Here is a 15,420-nt window from a genome sequence, read left to right as displayed (position 1 = left end):
ACTTAGAAGCATGCACAATATATTTTCTTTAAGTTCACAGTTTTGGGTTTCAATTTTATCTATTCCTTTTTAACCCTTGAGTGGGTGCGTCTATGTATAAAGTGCACCAAACACAAATAAAACTGTTTTGCAGCATTCCATTGTCATTTCACAATGGCAAGCCCATACTTATTTCTTCGTTATCATTTCAGCTAACACAGTGATAAATTGTGTTGTCATACAATCATGTGAGCAGTGGTAATGTAAAATAAACAGCGAGGCATGTCAAAAAAAATTTACAATCCATGCAAGAAAATGGCCCACATTATGAACTAGCAGCAGAATTCCACAATGAGGCAGTTGTCTACAAGATAATGAGTAATGAAATAAACTGTGGGATCTGATGCAACTGTGCTGTTCAATGCTTTGAGTGGGACACTACTGTCATGTAACATCTGTCCATGGCAACAAAGTAATATATTGACAGTTTATTTCCTTATCGTTTAATTTGTGGCATCTCTGATGCAAAGCAACAGTTCTTTGACTATGGTCTTTGGTTTTGTCTTCTTGTCTTTGTGTTCTAGTGCTATGTTTGACAGCCATCTTTCTGAATTCGCTCTATTAAGTGACAAAATAAATGTCGTTTCAATCCTAAAAGTGCCTTGTTATGGTTCAATGTCATGTAAAACCCATAGTGGTCACCCAAACTTCAACGTTGTGCATTTGGGAATTATTTTGTGCTTATTTTCATCAGTAACGGACTCTGTGTGCCGGCCCACAGTGTCTTCAGAACACTGGATCTACCAGTGTCGTTTTGTGCAAGTGCGTCGCAGCCTATCAATTGTGCTTGCGTTTTTAATAGTGTTCCTAATGTACAGTTGGTTGAAAGTGAACAGTTTACTGGCCCCTGCCATGCCAGAGACCACTTAACCATTGCCGGCCCAACATAAACACCGGCAAATGCTGCTATGCAGCAGGGCTTGCCGCCTGGACATTGCATGCAGCTCACTGACATTGTGAACAATAATCATGTGAAGAACGTTGTGTTTCACCATCCAGTTAGGCAGTCGCCTTCCAGTTGGTTTGATGTGCAGATGCAGTTAGAGAACTGTACTCCAAACGCTCATACGCGTGAGGCCACACATTCTTACTTGCCTGACGTCATTGCACCTCCCCCACATGGCGTCTCAGCGACACAGGTCACCTCAGCCATGCCGGTTGCTGCAACCATCACTCCATGGACACATTGAGATCACTTTCTGCCTGCTCTCGTAACGGCACCAGCCGTTTCTTCCGTGTCAGTTTCAGGACCAGGTCCCCCTTGGCTGTACCACAACCACCTTCCTTCCGCCCATTGTTGCAACGGCACCAGCCGTTACACTCACACCGCACCTGCCTCCAGGCCTGCAGTTGGGACACATTGTGCCATCAGTTGCACTGGCCCTCTCCTCTTTGTGTTCTGCTTGTGCCCCCCCCCCCCCCTTCCACCCTTCCGCAGACCTCAAGTGATGCATTGCCCACCGCTACTGCACTCCTGGTGTCAGGGGCTCCCTCAACTTCTGATACAGATTTTTGCCTGCCTGTGCTTCATCACCATGTGGTACACAGCAGATTTCCTAAGCTGCCTGCATTGCAAAAGGGCAACCCTAAGACTTGGTTTGCCCTGGTGGATCATCTACTGGATATCCATGGGATCTCTGAAGATGACGCACATTTCGTCTGCCTGGTGAACCACCTCCACAGCTATCCTGACTGACACAGTGATCTGCTACTCTCACCGCCCACTTCACTCAAGTACGTGATGGAAAAAACTTTGCTTATCGAATGCTTTGCTCGCCCTCCGGCCGAGGCCATCTACCACATCATCCGCAGGCCAATGGACTAGTGGAGTGATTGCACAGAATGCTAAAAGATGCACTCATGTGCCATGGTGGGCTTTGGTCTGAGGCTCTGCTGTGGGTATTGCTAGGAATCTGCTCTGCGCACTAGGAAGACCTCAATGCTTCATTGGCGGAGATCCTGTATGGCGAACTGCTCATCCTGCCTGCCGAACTCGTCGAGGACACTTCTCCAATGGACGCTACCAAGCTGCTGGCCCTTGTCAAACAAGTGCATGCTCATGTGGCCCACCTTCACCTGCCTGTACCTTGCACTCACACCACGCCACAGGTGTTCATAAGGACTTGAAATCATGCGACTTTGTCATGTTACAGGACGACTCTGTTTCTGCAGCTCTGCAACCTCTGTACTCTGGCCCACAGTACGTATTATGCTGCGGGGTCAATACATTCGTGATTCTGCTCAACAGTCAGGGAATATGAGAAGAAGCAATGTTCTCTAATGAAAAGAATATTAATCACAGAGAAATAAATGACTTTTACCCAATTACTTTGTTCTTATATTACTGTATATAATATTTTGAATTTCTAGCTAAGCTTCCTGACAATGTCCATCTTCACAACAACTAAAATAATAATGAGAATAATAATAAGACTTATGTTGTATCTGTGATACTGTTAATAAGATTTTGAATTTCTAGCTAAGCTTTCTGACGATTTCCTTCTTCACAACAACTAAAATAATAACGAGAATAATAATAAGACTTTTGTTGTATGTCAGAACTTAGTAGAAATAGATGAAATAAAAGCCCCATCGTACGGGGTGAAGATGAAATTGAAGCAAAAAGAGAAGTAGATGTATGGAACCAATAGGCAGACAAATTTGGAGGGTGAGAGTAAGCATATAGAAGAGCAAAACAGTAGTGATAGCAGAAGGAAAGAATGAAGGAGGAAGATAAAACTGAACTGAAAAATTTAAGAATTGTCAAAAGTTTCAAATATTTGGGAAGTGTAGTCACAAATAATGGCAAAATGGAATACAAAAAGCTAACAAATTCTATCAGAGTGTGAAGGGTACACAATGGAACAGACATTCAAAAGAAATGTGAAAAAGAGTTACAGTAGCCTTATTAAGAACCCATTTTAGCATATGTGGCTGGTACATTGACTACTACAAAATGAGGAAGAGTACAAAATCCATAAAGCAGAGATGAAATTTTTTAGATGTAGTAAAGATAACACAACAAAGGATATGATCAAAAATGATGAGATTAGAAGGACATGAATATTGAAAGTTCAAGACAAGAGAGATATAACTACACTGAAGTGGTATTGTTGAATGATGAGATTCAGAGAGAAAAGAGGCCCACATATATATTTTTTTCTAAAGTTAACTGGAAGGAAACTTTGAGGAAGGACACAGAAATAGCAAGTATACAATCAAGTAATAAGCACAGGTTGGGAAGAGGGGGGGGGGGGGGGAGACAAGGGGGAGATGGGCAGAGTGGAAAAAGTAGAATAGAAAAGAGAAAGGAGGAGATCTTGGAGAGATCACTGTAGGTGTGGACTCAGACTGCTGAATGGGACCAAATGAAGTTGTGGGGGAGTATGTTACAGGGCCAGTTCCAGTACACATAACACTGAGAAGCCAGTGTTGGCAAGGAACAGAACAAAGAATCCAAAGGGTTCAAGTAAAGAAACAGGGACAGTTCCAGTCTACAAAACACTGAAAAGTTGGGTTTGGTGAGGGACGGGGCAAAGGATTCACAGGGTTCATGTAAAGAAAAAGTTACTGAAGACAAGCATGTTGGTCTCAGTGTGGCAGTATCTGAACCAGGGTGGCCGACTTTGGTGGTCATGCCCGCATAAAAGCTTACCTACAGGTTGCAATAGAGCTGATGTATGATTCATTCCTTCCTTCACCTACCATTTCTGTAAATCCCATCACAAAATAGAGCCTTTGGGGATGCAGTTGAGCAAAGTTGTATAATATGAACACTTGCTTTATCTGGAATTTACATCTCTGTGTCAAAATATTCTGATAAATTGAAAGAGGAGTGTCCAATAAGGTACTCTAACTTTGTTACTGAATGTCTGATGGTTCACAATATCCTATCTGATTTTTGTTGGCAACCTGTTAAACATCTTCGTAATAGAATATAGAACTCCATTCTAAATACTAGAGAGGAAAGGAATTGAGGTGAGTTTCATAGTTCATTACAGATTCACTCTTATCATATACAACTAGCAAGTAAATGTGTTGCTATTTGAATATAAGAATCCCAACTTTACACAGTATTCTTAGTGTATATTTCCAGGGACTTTTCCAACTGTGTTATCCCAGAAGATAATGAAATAGGGCAGTATTTAGTGAAAGTATGCTATCAATCCTGTATGCAAGTTAATAAATAGAGTGATTCCTAGCTGAAAAGCAGGCAGAATTGAGATTTTTATATAATTCATCCACTTTCTGACGTCACCTCAGCTTGTTATACATGTAGATATCTAAGAATTTCACACATGAACTTTCACTTAGTGTGTTCTCACTGATCACAACTTTTGCCTCCTATAAGTTGGTTTTGTTTATCTGGAATTATATAATATCACTGTTTTGCAAGACTAAGAGTTAGGCTGTTGGCTGTCCACCAGTTGAAGGCCTAATCCACTATTCTCCTGGTTGTTTACAGACACAGTGTTAGTATACTTGTCTCATCACCAAACATAGCAGTTTTCATACTTCTCCAGTGTCTTTGTTACATCATGTGTTCGGGTGAAATGAAATGATCGTAGGACACTGATAGCCGGGAATCCACACTTGGGGGCGTTCAGCTGCCAGTTGCAAGTCCTTTCAGTTGGCGCCACATTGGGTGATTTACATGTCAATAATGATGAAATGGTGATAAGGACAACACAACAACCAGTCCTTGAGTGAAGAAAATCTACAACCCAGCTAGGAATCGAACCTAAGCCTGCTGCCAGAGATGCTGCTCACCCAGCTAAGGAGGCGGACATTTACTCAGCTGAAGAATAATGATGGATTAAGTAACAAACTGTGTGAAGCAACATGTTTAATCTTTCCAAATACTGAATTTTGTTTTATTTTTGTGGTAGCATTTGTAAAAAAAAATGCCTTTTGGCTAATGTTTTTAAAGCATGACTATCCATGTGACTGCATGGGACTGGAAATGATACAGCATGTGCTGGAAAGGAGCATGGGGCATGTTTTGCACTGAGTATTTACAAAATATGTCATTACCTGATACTTTGTAGATTGAGGATTGTTGAATACCAGTTTTGGGACAATGAGAAGGATTTAGGTAGGAAAATTTTTCATTTTGGGTCAAGATTAAAGGTAGTTAAGGTCTACAAGAAGATGAGATTAAGCTGTTCCTTTACAGGGTGGTACTGGGTAATAAAGGAGAAGCCGTGTGTGCCACTTTGCTGGTTGGAGTATTAAGGAACACACATTTTCCATAAGTTACCAGCAACAATAAAAGTTTTTATTACTAACAAATTTAGGTTTATTGAGGAACCCAAATGATTTATTGGTGACAAAATCCTCCAGTTCTACCAACAAGCTTCTTAGTAGAACCAACTGAAGTATACATTATTATTAATAATATCAAGAATCTGTGGGAGGAACATTAGTATATCTCCTTTTTTTTAAATTCATATTATGTAAAAAATTTTATGCTATGTTCTACATCCTACAGGATCTCCACACTAGGGATCTAGGGTGCAGAAAGTTTACCTAGTTTCATATAATCTTGCGTAATCTACTAGCATTCTGAGGGTCTACAGTGCAAGAGAGCTGACAATTGACCAGGTTTAGAGAGTAACACTTGCCAGCTAGAGCATCAACATAATGTATAATGGATTGCTCCATTCTGCAAGTGTGCTATCCACTGTGGTTGTACTGTATGGCTGTGACTAACTGATGAGGAAAGCACGACATTTACTTATGTGGAGGTACTGTTGGCAGGTGTTATATTTATGGAGGCTTTCATGGAGCCAATGGAGAAGTTGAGATCAGTGTCAAAGGAGGTGTCTAGCTGAGCTGAAGAGGACTATACAAAACACATATGATCAAGAATGTTACAGCTTGAAGGAATGAGGATAGATTTCCTCAAGTCTAGATTATGAAAGTATCACCTACATTATGGCTTTACAATTTTGAGCATGTAGGAAGGATTCCTCTAGGTGGCACACAAACAGACTGGCTTGTGACAGTACCATGTAGGTGCCTATAGGTATGTCACCAGTTTGTATAGTTTCCCCTTGACAAGGTTGCGGAGCCTGTTTTATTTTGAAATTTAGTAATTTAGGTAAAACTTTATTAAGGATCATCTGTGGTCCTATCTCAATGTGTAGCATAGGTGTACTACCTGACTAGTCCAAAGTAAAGCTCGGTTGGCTTTTCAGGTGAATGGTAACATCCATAAAGAGTGAGAAACTAAAACAAGTTGGAAAATACTCACCGCCTCCATCTGCAAGTAACTTTATTTTCATCAGATTTATCTGAACAGTCAGCAGTTCCATCACAAATTTTGAAGTGTTCTATGCATTCTCCATTCTGGCACTGGAAGTTTTGTGTTCTGTAATTTTGTTTTGGTTAGTGAAAATCCTTATGCTGACTTATCTGTAATTGCAGACACCAGAAAATGAGAATCACTTACCCACAGTCCTGTCTTTTTACTCTGGACACAGAATTTTCTGCTATAGATGAAACTATTGAAGAAATGAAAAAAAGCTTTTTTTAGGAATATTGGTATTCAAAAACTTATGAATTTGCTAGATAGTAAATAAACATAGATTGTACAAACACACAAGTGCAATCTGCATATTTGAGTTTTTGTCAGTTGGTGAAAAAATTTGTAGGACATTTCATAGGTAACAAAGGTAAATCTACATCTACAAACATATTTCACATGCCACCATAGAGAGCATGGCAAAGAGTACCTTGTATCATCAACAGTCATTTCCTTTCCTGTTTCAATCACAAATGGAGTGAGCAAAAGATGAAAGACTAGATGCCTCCATAAGAACCCAAACTTCTGTTGGCTTGGTGGCCTTTACGCATAATATACATTGGCGGCAGCAGAATCCTTTTGCTATCAGTCGCAAATGCTGGTTCTCTAAATTTTATCAACAGTGTTTTGCAGAAATAACATCAGTTCCTTCTACAGATTCCCACCCAAGTCCACGTAGTATCACTGCAATACTTGCATGTTCATCAAACCCACAAGCACAATATCCAACAGCACACTTCTCATTTTAATTGCTTTAGTGTCTTCCTTCAATCTTGTCTGTTGGGAATCCTAAACACTACAGCAGTACTCAAGAATGAGAAGCACTAGTGTCTTATTTTCATTCTCTGTTATAGATGAGTTACTTTTTCCTAGAAGTCTCCCAATAAACATAAAGTCTACCATTTGCTTTCCCTGATGCTGTCCTTACATGGCCGCATTCATTTCGCTTTGCAGTATTTTGCCTAGATAATTTAACTGAATAAACTGGCAAGCAGCACACTGTTAATACTGTATTTGAACATTACAGTACTGTTTTTCCTAATCACCTGCATTAACTTATATTTTTCTATATTTACAGCAAGCTGCCACTCAACACCCTAAAGCGTGCAATGAATGGTTTTTGCCGCTTTTGAAACAGTCATACTGTGCACCGGCTTAATGCTGCATCCACACACAAAGTCCAAGTAACTGAATACATGTGATAATGAGACAACTCATTTATTAACAGTAACATATACACACCAAAAAAAACTTATAAAATACACACTCTAATCGTCTGCGAGGATGATTGTGCAACCACGGTGAGCGGCTCGACCACTAATCCTGCAGGGCACACACTCCGTGATCAATCATGCAGTGCAGTCTTGCAGACAATGGACATGTGATCAGCCAAGCATGTGAGTTGTCTCCTGTCTTGTGGGTACCATTTAATTCACGGGCGCAAGAAATGCAGCAAATGAGTAGTGGCTGTCCGGTTTGCATACATGACTGTGGGCAGGGGCAGCAAGTGTTGTGTTCAATTCATGTGGACTGCGGCTCGTGAGATTGAAGAATGGCGTAGACATCTGTGCAGTCTCAGTTGGTAGCTTGCATTGCTGTCTCTCTTTGTGTCCTGCGTGCTCATGGGCATCACATCATTGCTGAGCTTTGGCCTAATGGTACTTCTGTGTGGGGGGCACACTGGCAGTGTTGCCTGAAATTGCTGTGCTGTCATCCATGGCTGTGATAACTGCTGCTACACAGGTTTCCCCTTGGCTAGCGGACCTCGATAGGCGTGAGACGCAAAAATGTTCCATCTGCAGCTAGCGTATGTTTGTGCCTTGCGTGCTTGTAGTGACATCAGCACGAGCAGACTGGTGGCGGGAGCCAACGTGGTGGCTGTACCTTATCTAGATGCAGCATGACATACGTGCAGCACTTTAGGTCTGTGTGGATGAAAGCTGTTCCAGCACCATGTCGCATCAGTAGTGGAGTTGGAGGCCAACCATGTGAGTGTGCAGGCATTCTGCTAGTGGCAGGGTTGAGGCATCATATAGTAGTGAAACTGAACTTCCTCCATAAATTCTCTGGGGATGGAGAGTGACTGGCTGTAGATGAGGTTTGCAGGTGAGATGCCAATATCTTCCTTCAGGGTTATTTACAGTGAACAGAGTACAAGAAGGAGACCATCTGTTCAGGTGGTGTTGTGGCACATCAGAGATGCCTTCAGCATCTGATGAAGCCTCTTGACCATTAGATGGCACGTGGTAGCTTACATGCAGTGCAGCCACGTGCCACACAGTCGGGTGATGTGTTTGAACAGCATACAGTCAAACTTGTGGGTGCAGTCTGTATTTATGTGCTGGGGCAGTCGATGTGCACCACCAAGATGTCAACAAAAGCAGTAGCGACCATCTCAGCAGTGATGTCCTCTATGGGCACTTCCTCTGGCCAGCAGGTAAAGCAGTCCACTATTGTGAGGAGGTAGTAGTTGCCTTGGGACAGAGGAAATGCACCTACAATGTCTGCGTGGACAAGTGTGATGCAGCGTGTCATGTTGGGAAAGGTTCTGCAGTGTGCATTGGGTGTGTCTACTGATTTTGGCAAGCTGGCATGCCGTGCAGGCATGTGACCACTGATGGCAATTCTTCCAGAGTCCGGGCCACATGAAATGGACTGCCGAGGGCAACACTATAGTGTGTGCAATGGGATGTGATAACTGGACAAAGCTGAAAGCACTGTGCTGAAATTTCTCCAGGAGGAATGCGCAATGTGTGCCTGTTCTAACATGATACCAAACTTTCTGGGAGAATCCAGGAATGGCCACTAGTTCTAAATGTAGGCAGCTGGAGGTGTCGGTGTTAGAAGCTGTCCATTTGGGTCACACTCCTGTTTATGTGTGATGTCTTCGTTCACCTGGGTGGACATGACAGCACAGTCATGGGACAAGCAGTTGGCAACAATGTTGTCCATCCCGTAGACATGGCAGATGCCCATTGTAAACAAGGACACATACTCCAACTGGTGTAGCTGGTACAGTGAACAGTTGGTGGTGTTGATCCAGAAACTGTGTGTTTTTAGTTTATGGTCAGTGAAGATATTGAAGGGGCAGGCATCTACCAAAGAACTGAAGTGTTTCACAGCCAGATACACAGACAGTTGCCATATTTGTACATGCTCCAAGAGTGTTGTGACGTCAATAACTTCCCCACAAGAAGAGGCTGAGTGGCTGCCAGCTGCCATCAACGCATTGTTGGAGCGCTGTGCTAATGGCAGTCTGGCTGGCATCCACAATGACAGCCAGCTCTGCATTGTGTATTGAAAGGGCGAGCAGTGCCACTTTGGTGAGGCACTGTTTTGACCCAGTAAAGCTGTACTCCGCTTCGTCAGTCCAGGTAATGGGAGCCCTTCTTTTAGCAGTGAGGTCACATTGCACTGCAGTCACAGGTTCAAGCAGCATGGCAGCGTTACACAGACAGCGTCAGTAGAAGTTGACCATCCTGAGATGATGACAGGCCTTTGTGAGTTTGTGGACATGGCAAGTTCATAACTGCCTGTGCTCCGTCTGGTAGAGGTGTGGATCCAGTACAGGTGATTAAGTGTCTGGAAAATTCAGTCTCACTGACTCCAAATACACATTTCAGCAGGTTGGAAAATATTTTTAGGTGGCTGCACTGGAGATTGGATGTCTTCTAGAATACAAAGATGCCATCATGGTATGCAAATCAGCATTGCAAACCTCGCAAGATGCCATCCAGGAAATGCTACCAAGTCTGAGCAGCTTTCCTAAGGCTGTATGTCATGAACATGCTCTCAAAGAACTTGAAGTGGGTGATAATTCCAGTTTTTTCTACGTTCTCAGGTGCTACGGACATCTGCGCATATGCCTTCGCACAATCAATTTTGCTAAATACAGTCACACCTCCCAGAATTCGCTAACACCCAGAGGTGTGGCGCTGGATATATGTCTGGCACTGTCCTTGAATTTAGTGTGCAGTAGTCCGCACATGGGCACTACAAATGGTCCCTTTTAAGCAGAAGACCATGAGCTGCTTGATGGTCAGACGATGCCTTGTCGAAACATTGCCTAAGACTCGGTCTTTGCTACCATGTGCCTGTCGGATGGAAGGTGATGTGGACAGCACATGAGATGGAAGGGCTGGGGGAGGTACTAATATGTTGAATGCTTGCCGTCCCACGGTGTCCCAGACACGCGAATTAGCTCCAGAAATTTGTTTAGAACGTCTGTGAATGCTCCGGGGCGTGCCATCACTGCCCTGCTATCGTCAGACTCATTGTAGAGTCCATCAACTGGGCGTTTGTGTAGTATCTGAGGAAATCTGCACCCAGGATCAGTTCACTGACATCGTGCATAGTGAACCTCCACACGAGTGTGTAGCATAGTCCTAGATCCACATTCCGGTGTTGGGTGCCATACGTTTTTATGGCGGCACTGTTTGTCATCATGAGACAGAGTGTTTCGGCCTCCCTGCGATCTCTTAGTATGGTTCTAGGAAAAATTGATAAATCTGACCCAGCGTCTATGAGGTACCTCACACCCCCACCCCTTTCTGCCACAAACAGACGCCAATAAAGTACTGCAACCGAGTGCATCTAGGTCTGATTACAGCTGGCATTTTGGTGCGAGCGAGGAGCGCGACCTGGTGGTTTGATTTCCAAAATGAGTGTGATACCAGCGGATGCCACTTGGAGCCTGCTACGACTTCAGCAGGGTACGGTGGGAGCAGTTGCTGCCGGTGCTGCATTGCCGGCTGTGTGAGCCAAACCTGCTGCTGCGATGCCTGCTGCACTCCTGCCATGAGCGTGCTAGCCAGTTGACCTATGTGCTGAGTGCTGCCACCTTAGCGACCAAGTTCTGCAGAAGATGCTGCAGATCAGTGTCTGTTGCCAGAGATGTGGGAGGCATACGTTACCATAGAGTGAAGGTGGCTGCCAGGGTGAGGCCTCGAAGGCAGCTGGAGATGCGATGCTCGGTGCCATTGCCGGCACACTGTGCACCCTGTCCACCTGGTCAGCACGACTATGACGGCTTGCACTCGAGCGGGGAGGCTGCGCACCCAGATAGCACATGACAACAGATCTGGAACCGAGTCTGACGGCGTGAGGCTCTGCAGGTGATGTGTGAACTGCGAAGGCCTCCGGTCACCACATTCTTCTCGGCGCAGTAGTTGCTGTAGTTGCCTTACTCGCTGCTGCTCAGATGACTAAAGATGGCATATCAAGTCCGCCTTAAGCTGCTCGTAGGAGGGCTGTAGCGTTGGGATAGTTATTATGTCCCGTACTGCGGCCGAGGAACTCTGGTCCAGCTGGCTCGAGAAATGTCCAAATTTCGCGAGGTCACATGTTATATTATTACTCACAAGGGAACCTCCCCATCGCACACCCCTCAGATTTAGTTAGAAGTTGGCACAGTGGATAGGCCTTGAAAAACTGAACACAAATCAATCGAGAAAACAGGAAGAAGTTGTGTGGAACTATGAAAAAATAAGCAAAATATACAAACTGAGTAGTCCATGTGCAAGATAGGCAACATCAAGGAGAATGTGAACTCAGGAGGGCAGTGGTCCTGTGGTTAGCGTGAGCAGCTGCGGACCGCGAGGTCAGTGGTTCAAGTCTTCCCTCAAGTGAAAAATTTACCTTCTTTATTTTCGCAAAGTTGTGATCTGTCCGTTCGTTCATTGACGTCTGTGTTCACTGTAATGACTTTAGTGGCTGTGTTTTGCGACCGCACCGCAAAACCGTGCGATTAGTAGACGAAAGGACGTGCCTCTCCAATGGGAACCGAAAACATTTGATCGCAAGGTTACAGCTCAACCGATTCCTCCACAGGAAAACACGTCTGATATATTCTATACGACACTGGTGATGGCATGCGCGTCACATGACAGAAATATGTTGTCGACCCACCTAACTTGTACACTTGGCGAATGGGTAAAAAGATTCTTCTACCTTGCCCGATTTAGGTTTTCTTGTGGATGTGATAATCACTCCCAAAAAAGTGATGAAAACATAAGAGCTTGTCACATAAACTGAAAATAAAAAATTAAACTTTTCACTCGAGGGAAGACTTGATCAAGGACCTCTCGTTCAACAGCTGCTCACGCTAACCACGGGACCACGGCGCTCCTGAACTCACATCATCCTTGATGTTGCCTATCTTGCACACGGACTACTCAGTTTGTATATTTTGCTTATTTTTTCATAGTTCCATACAACTTCTTCCTGTTTTCTCGATTGATCTGTGTTCAGTATTTCAAAGCCTATCCACTGTGCCAGCTTATAACTAAATCTGAGGGGGGTGCGATGGGGAGGTTCCCTTGTCAGGAAAACCTTTCCCACTTGGCCGAACCACACGAACACGTCACGAGGCCAAAAGGGGGCAACATAACCAACACTGGTTGCTGCACTGTTGTGCGCGTGTGAATCTTCGTGCACTGGCTCTGGGTGGGCAGATGCTGTGCGTGTGAGCTCTGCCTGCAGCTCGCTTTCCAGCTCCATTGTTCTACTGCACTAAGTTCTCAAGCAAAAGGGGACACACTAAAAACACTGAGACACACACAATGAAAACGCACACAAAAGGAATAAACGTTCAAGACCCAAATGTTGTCTGTGCAAAACTATGGGCGAGCACAGAAACGTTCGAAAGCGAGTCCACTCCTGGTCACTCACGTCAACTACGTCCACAACCACGTGTTTTTGCCTACCAATGCTTACGTCTGGGTCACCACTGAAGCGTGCAGTGAGTGGTTTTTGCCACTTTCAAATGTGTTGTACAGTGAGCTGGCTTACTGCCATGCCCACGCACTAAATCCAAGCTGTGGGCACATGTGACGGTAACTGAATACTTGTGATACCACAGCAACTCACTTATTAACAGCACACCTAAAAACTCGAAATATACACACTCGAAATGTCCACGAGGGCGATTGCATGAACGCAGTGGATGGATCGACCACTGATCCCAGAGGGAACACACTCCTCTGATTGAGCACGCATAGCAATCTCATGGTCACAGAAGGACAATGGACGAGTGACCAGCTGAGCATGCGAACTGTCTCCTGTCTTGCGGATATTGTTTAATTTCCAGGCACGAGAAACACTGCGGACGAGTAGCAGATTTCCGGTTTGCATACATAATGGGGAGGGGGGGGGGGGGGGATGGAGTGCGCAAGTGCTGGAACCATGTGGACTGCGGCTTGCAAGATCTAAGAATGGCATAGACGTCTGTGCAGTCTTAGCTGTTAGCTCGCATTGCTGTCTGTCTCTCTGTGTCCTGCACACCCCGAGGCACTGCATCGTTGCCAAGCTTTGGCCTAATGATACTTCTGTGTGGGGGCGTGCGTGGGTGAAAGTAAGCCCATTTGCTGTGTCGTCTGAAATTGCTATGCTGCCATCCACGGCTGCAGTAACAGCTGCCTCAATACCAACTAGAAATTCAGACGCAGATGCACGTCAGCATTTGCTGGTATGTTGTGTGCACTGTCACGGTGTTGTGATTTCAGTGGTTTCACGTGTGATGGTTGGCAGTGTTACCAGTGCTCATTTGTGCTGTGATAAATGCTGTGATTTCAGTGTTCATCCATTGACAGATTATGCACAATGTCTTCAGTGGTTGCTTACGTGACAGGCCTTGTTCAGTGACTAAGTAGTCACTCCTGTGATGCAGGCTGTAGATATGGGAGGAGGCGCGGGAGGGGGGGGGGGGGCGGAGAGGCTGCAGGGGATTCAAATCCCCCCCTCCAGATCAATGAAGCACCTTTATTTTGGGACCGGGGGGGGGGGGGGGTGTTGGGTTGTTTGGTTTGGGGGAAGAGACCAAACAGCAAGGTCATCGGTCTCATCGGATTAGGGAAGGAAGTTGGCCGGAGCGATTTAGGGAAATCACGGAAAACCTAAATCAGGATGGCTGGACGCGAGATTGAACCGTCGTCCTTCCGAATGCGAGTCCAGTGTGCTACCACTTTTGGGAGGGAGGACGGATGTGTAAAGGTATCATGTTGAAATATGTCAGTTATTACACTGAAGCGCCAAAGAAACTTGTATAGGCATGCGTATTCAAATACAGAGATATATAAACAGGCATGCCTATATAAGAAAATAAGTGTCTGGCGCAGTTGTTACATCGGTTACTAATGCTACAACCACAGGTTATCAAGATTTAAGTCAGTCGGAATGTGGTGTTATAGTCGGCGCAGAAGCGATGGCGCATAGCATCTCCGAGGTAGCGAAGAAGTGGGGATTTTCCCATATGACGATTTCACAAGTGTACTGTGAATATCAGGAATCCAATAAAACATCAAATCCCTGACATCGCTGAGGCTCGAAAAAGATCCTGCGAGAATGAGACCAATGACGACTGAAGAGAATCGTTCAACGTGACAAAAGTTAAACCCTTCCACAAATTGCTGCTGATTTCAGTGCTGGGTCATCAACAAGTGGGAGTGTGCGAACCATTCAACAAAAGGTCATCGATATGGGCTTTCGGATTCACTCTTGTACCCTTGATGACTGCAGGACACAAAGCTTTGCACCTCGCCTGGGCCCGTCAATATCGACATTGGACTTTTGATGACTCGAAACATGTTGCCTGGTCGGGCAAGTCTCGTTTCGAATTGTATTGAGTGGATGGACGTGTACAGGTATGAGACAACCTCATGAATCCATGGATCCTTCATGTCAGCAGGGGACTGTTCAAGCTGGTGGAGGCTCTGTAATTGTGTGGGATGTGTGCAGTTGGAGTCATATGGGAGCTCTGATACATCTTGATACGCCTCTGACAGGTGACACATACGTAGCATACTGTCTGATCACCTACATCCTTTCATGTCCATTGTACATTCCGACGGGCTTGGGCAATTCCAGCAGGGCAATGCGGCACCCCACACGTCCAGAATTGCTACAGAGTGGCTCCAGGAACACTCTTCTGAGTTTAGACACTCGCGCTGGCCACCAAACTCCCCAGACGTGAACATTATTGAGCATATCTCGGACGCCTTGCAACGTGCTGTTCACAAGAGACCTCCACCCCCTCGTACTCTTGCGGATTTATGGACAGCCCGGCAGGATTCATGGTG

At 44.8% G+C, this 15,420-nt stretch overlaps 1 protein-coding gene across 1 annotated transcript in view; it reads right to left on the bottom strand.

The window, feature by feature from the left end:
* Positions 1 to 15,420, bottom strand: part of LOC126413209 (modular serine protease-like) — a 215,597-nt gene that overhangs the window by 159,464 nt on the left and 40,713 nt on the right. Inside the window, exons 2-3 of the mRNA XM_050083106.1 lie at positions 6,494 to 6,545; positions 6,296 to 6,412 (exon numbers count right to left, since the gene is read on the bottom strand). Coding sequence (XP_049939063.1) covers positions 6,296 to 6,412; positions 6,494 to 6,545 — 169 coding nt within the window. The remainder of the gene's footprint in view (positions 1 to 6,295; positions 6,413 to 6,493; positions 6,546 to 15,420) is intronic.

The sequence above is a fragment of the Schistocerca serialis genome, chromosome 7 (genome assembly GCF_023864345.2).
Source record: "Schistocerca serialis cubense isolate TAMUIC-IGC-003099 chromosome 7, iqSchSeri2.2, whole genome shotgun sequence".
Classification (NCBI taxonomy): domain Eukaryota; kingdom Metazoa; phylum Arthropoda; class Insecta; order Orthoptera; family Acrididae; genus Schistocerca; species Schistocerca serialis.
Note: the sequence above shows the minus strand (reverse complement) of the source record. Positions and strands in the feature narration are given on the sequence as shown.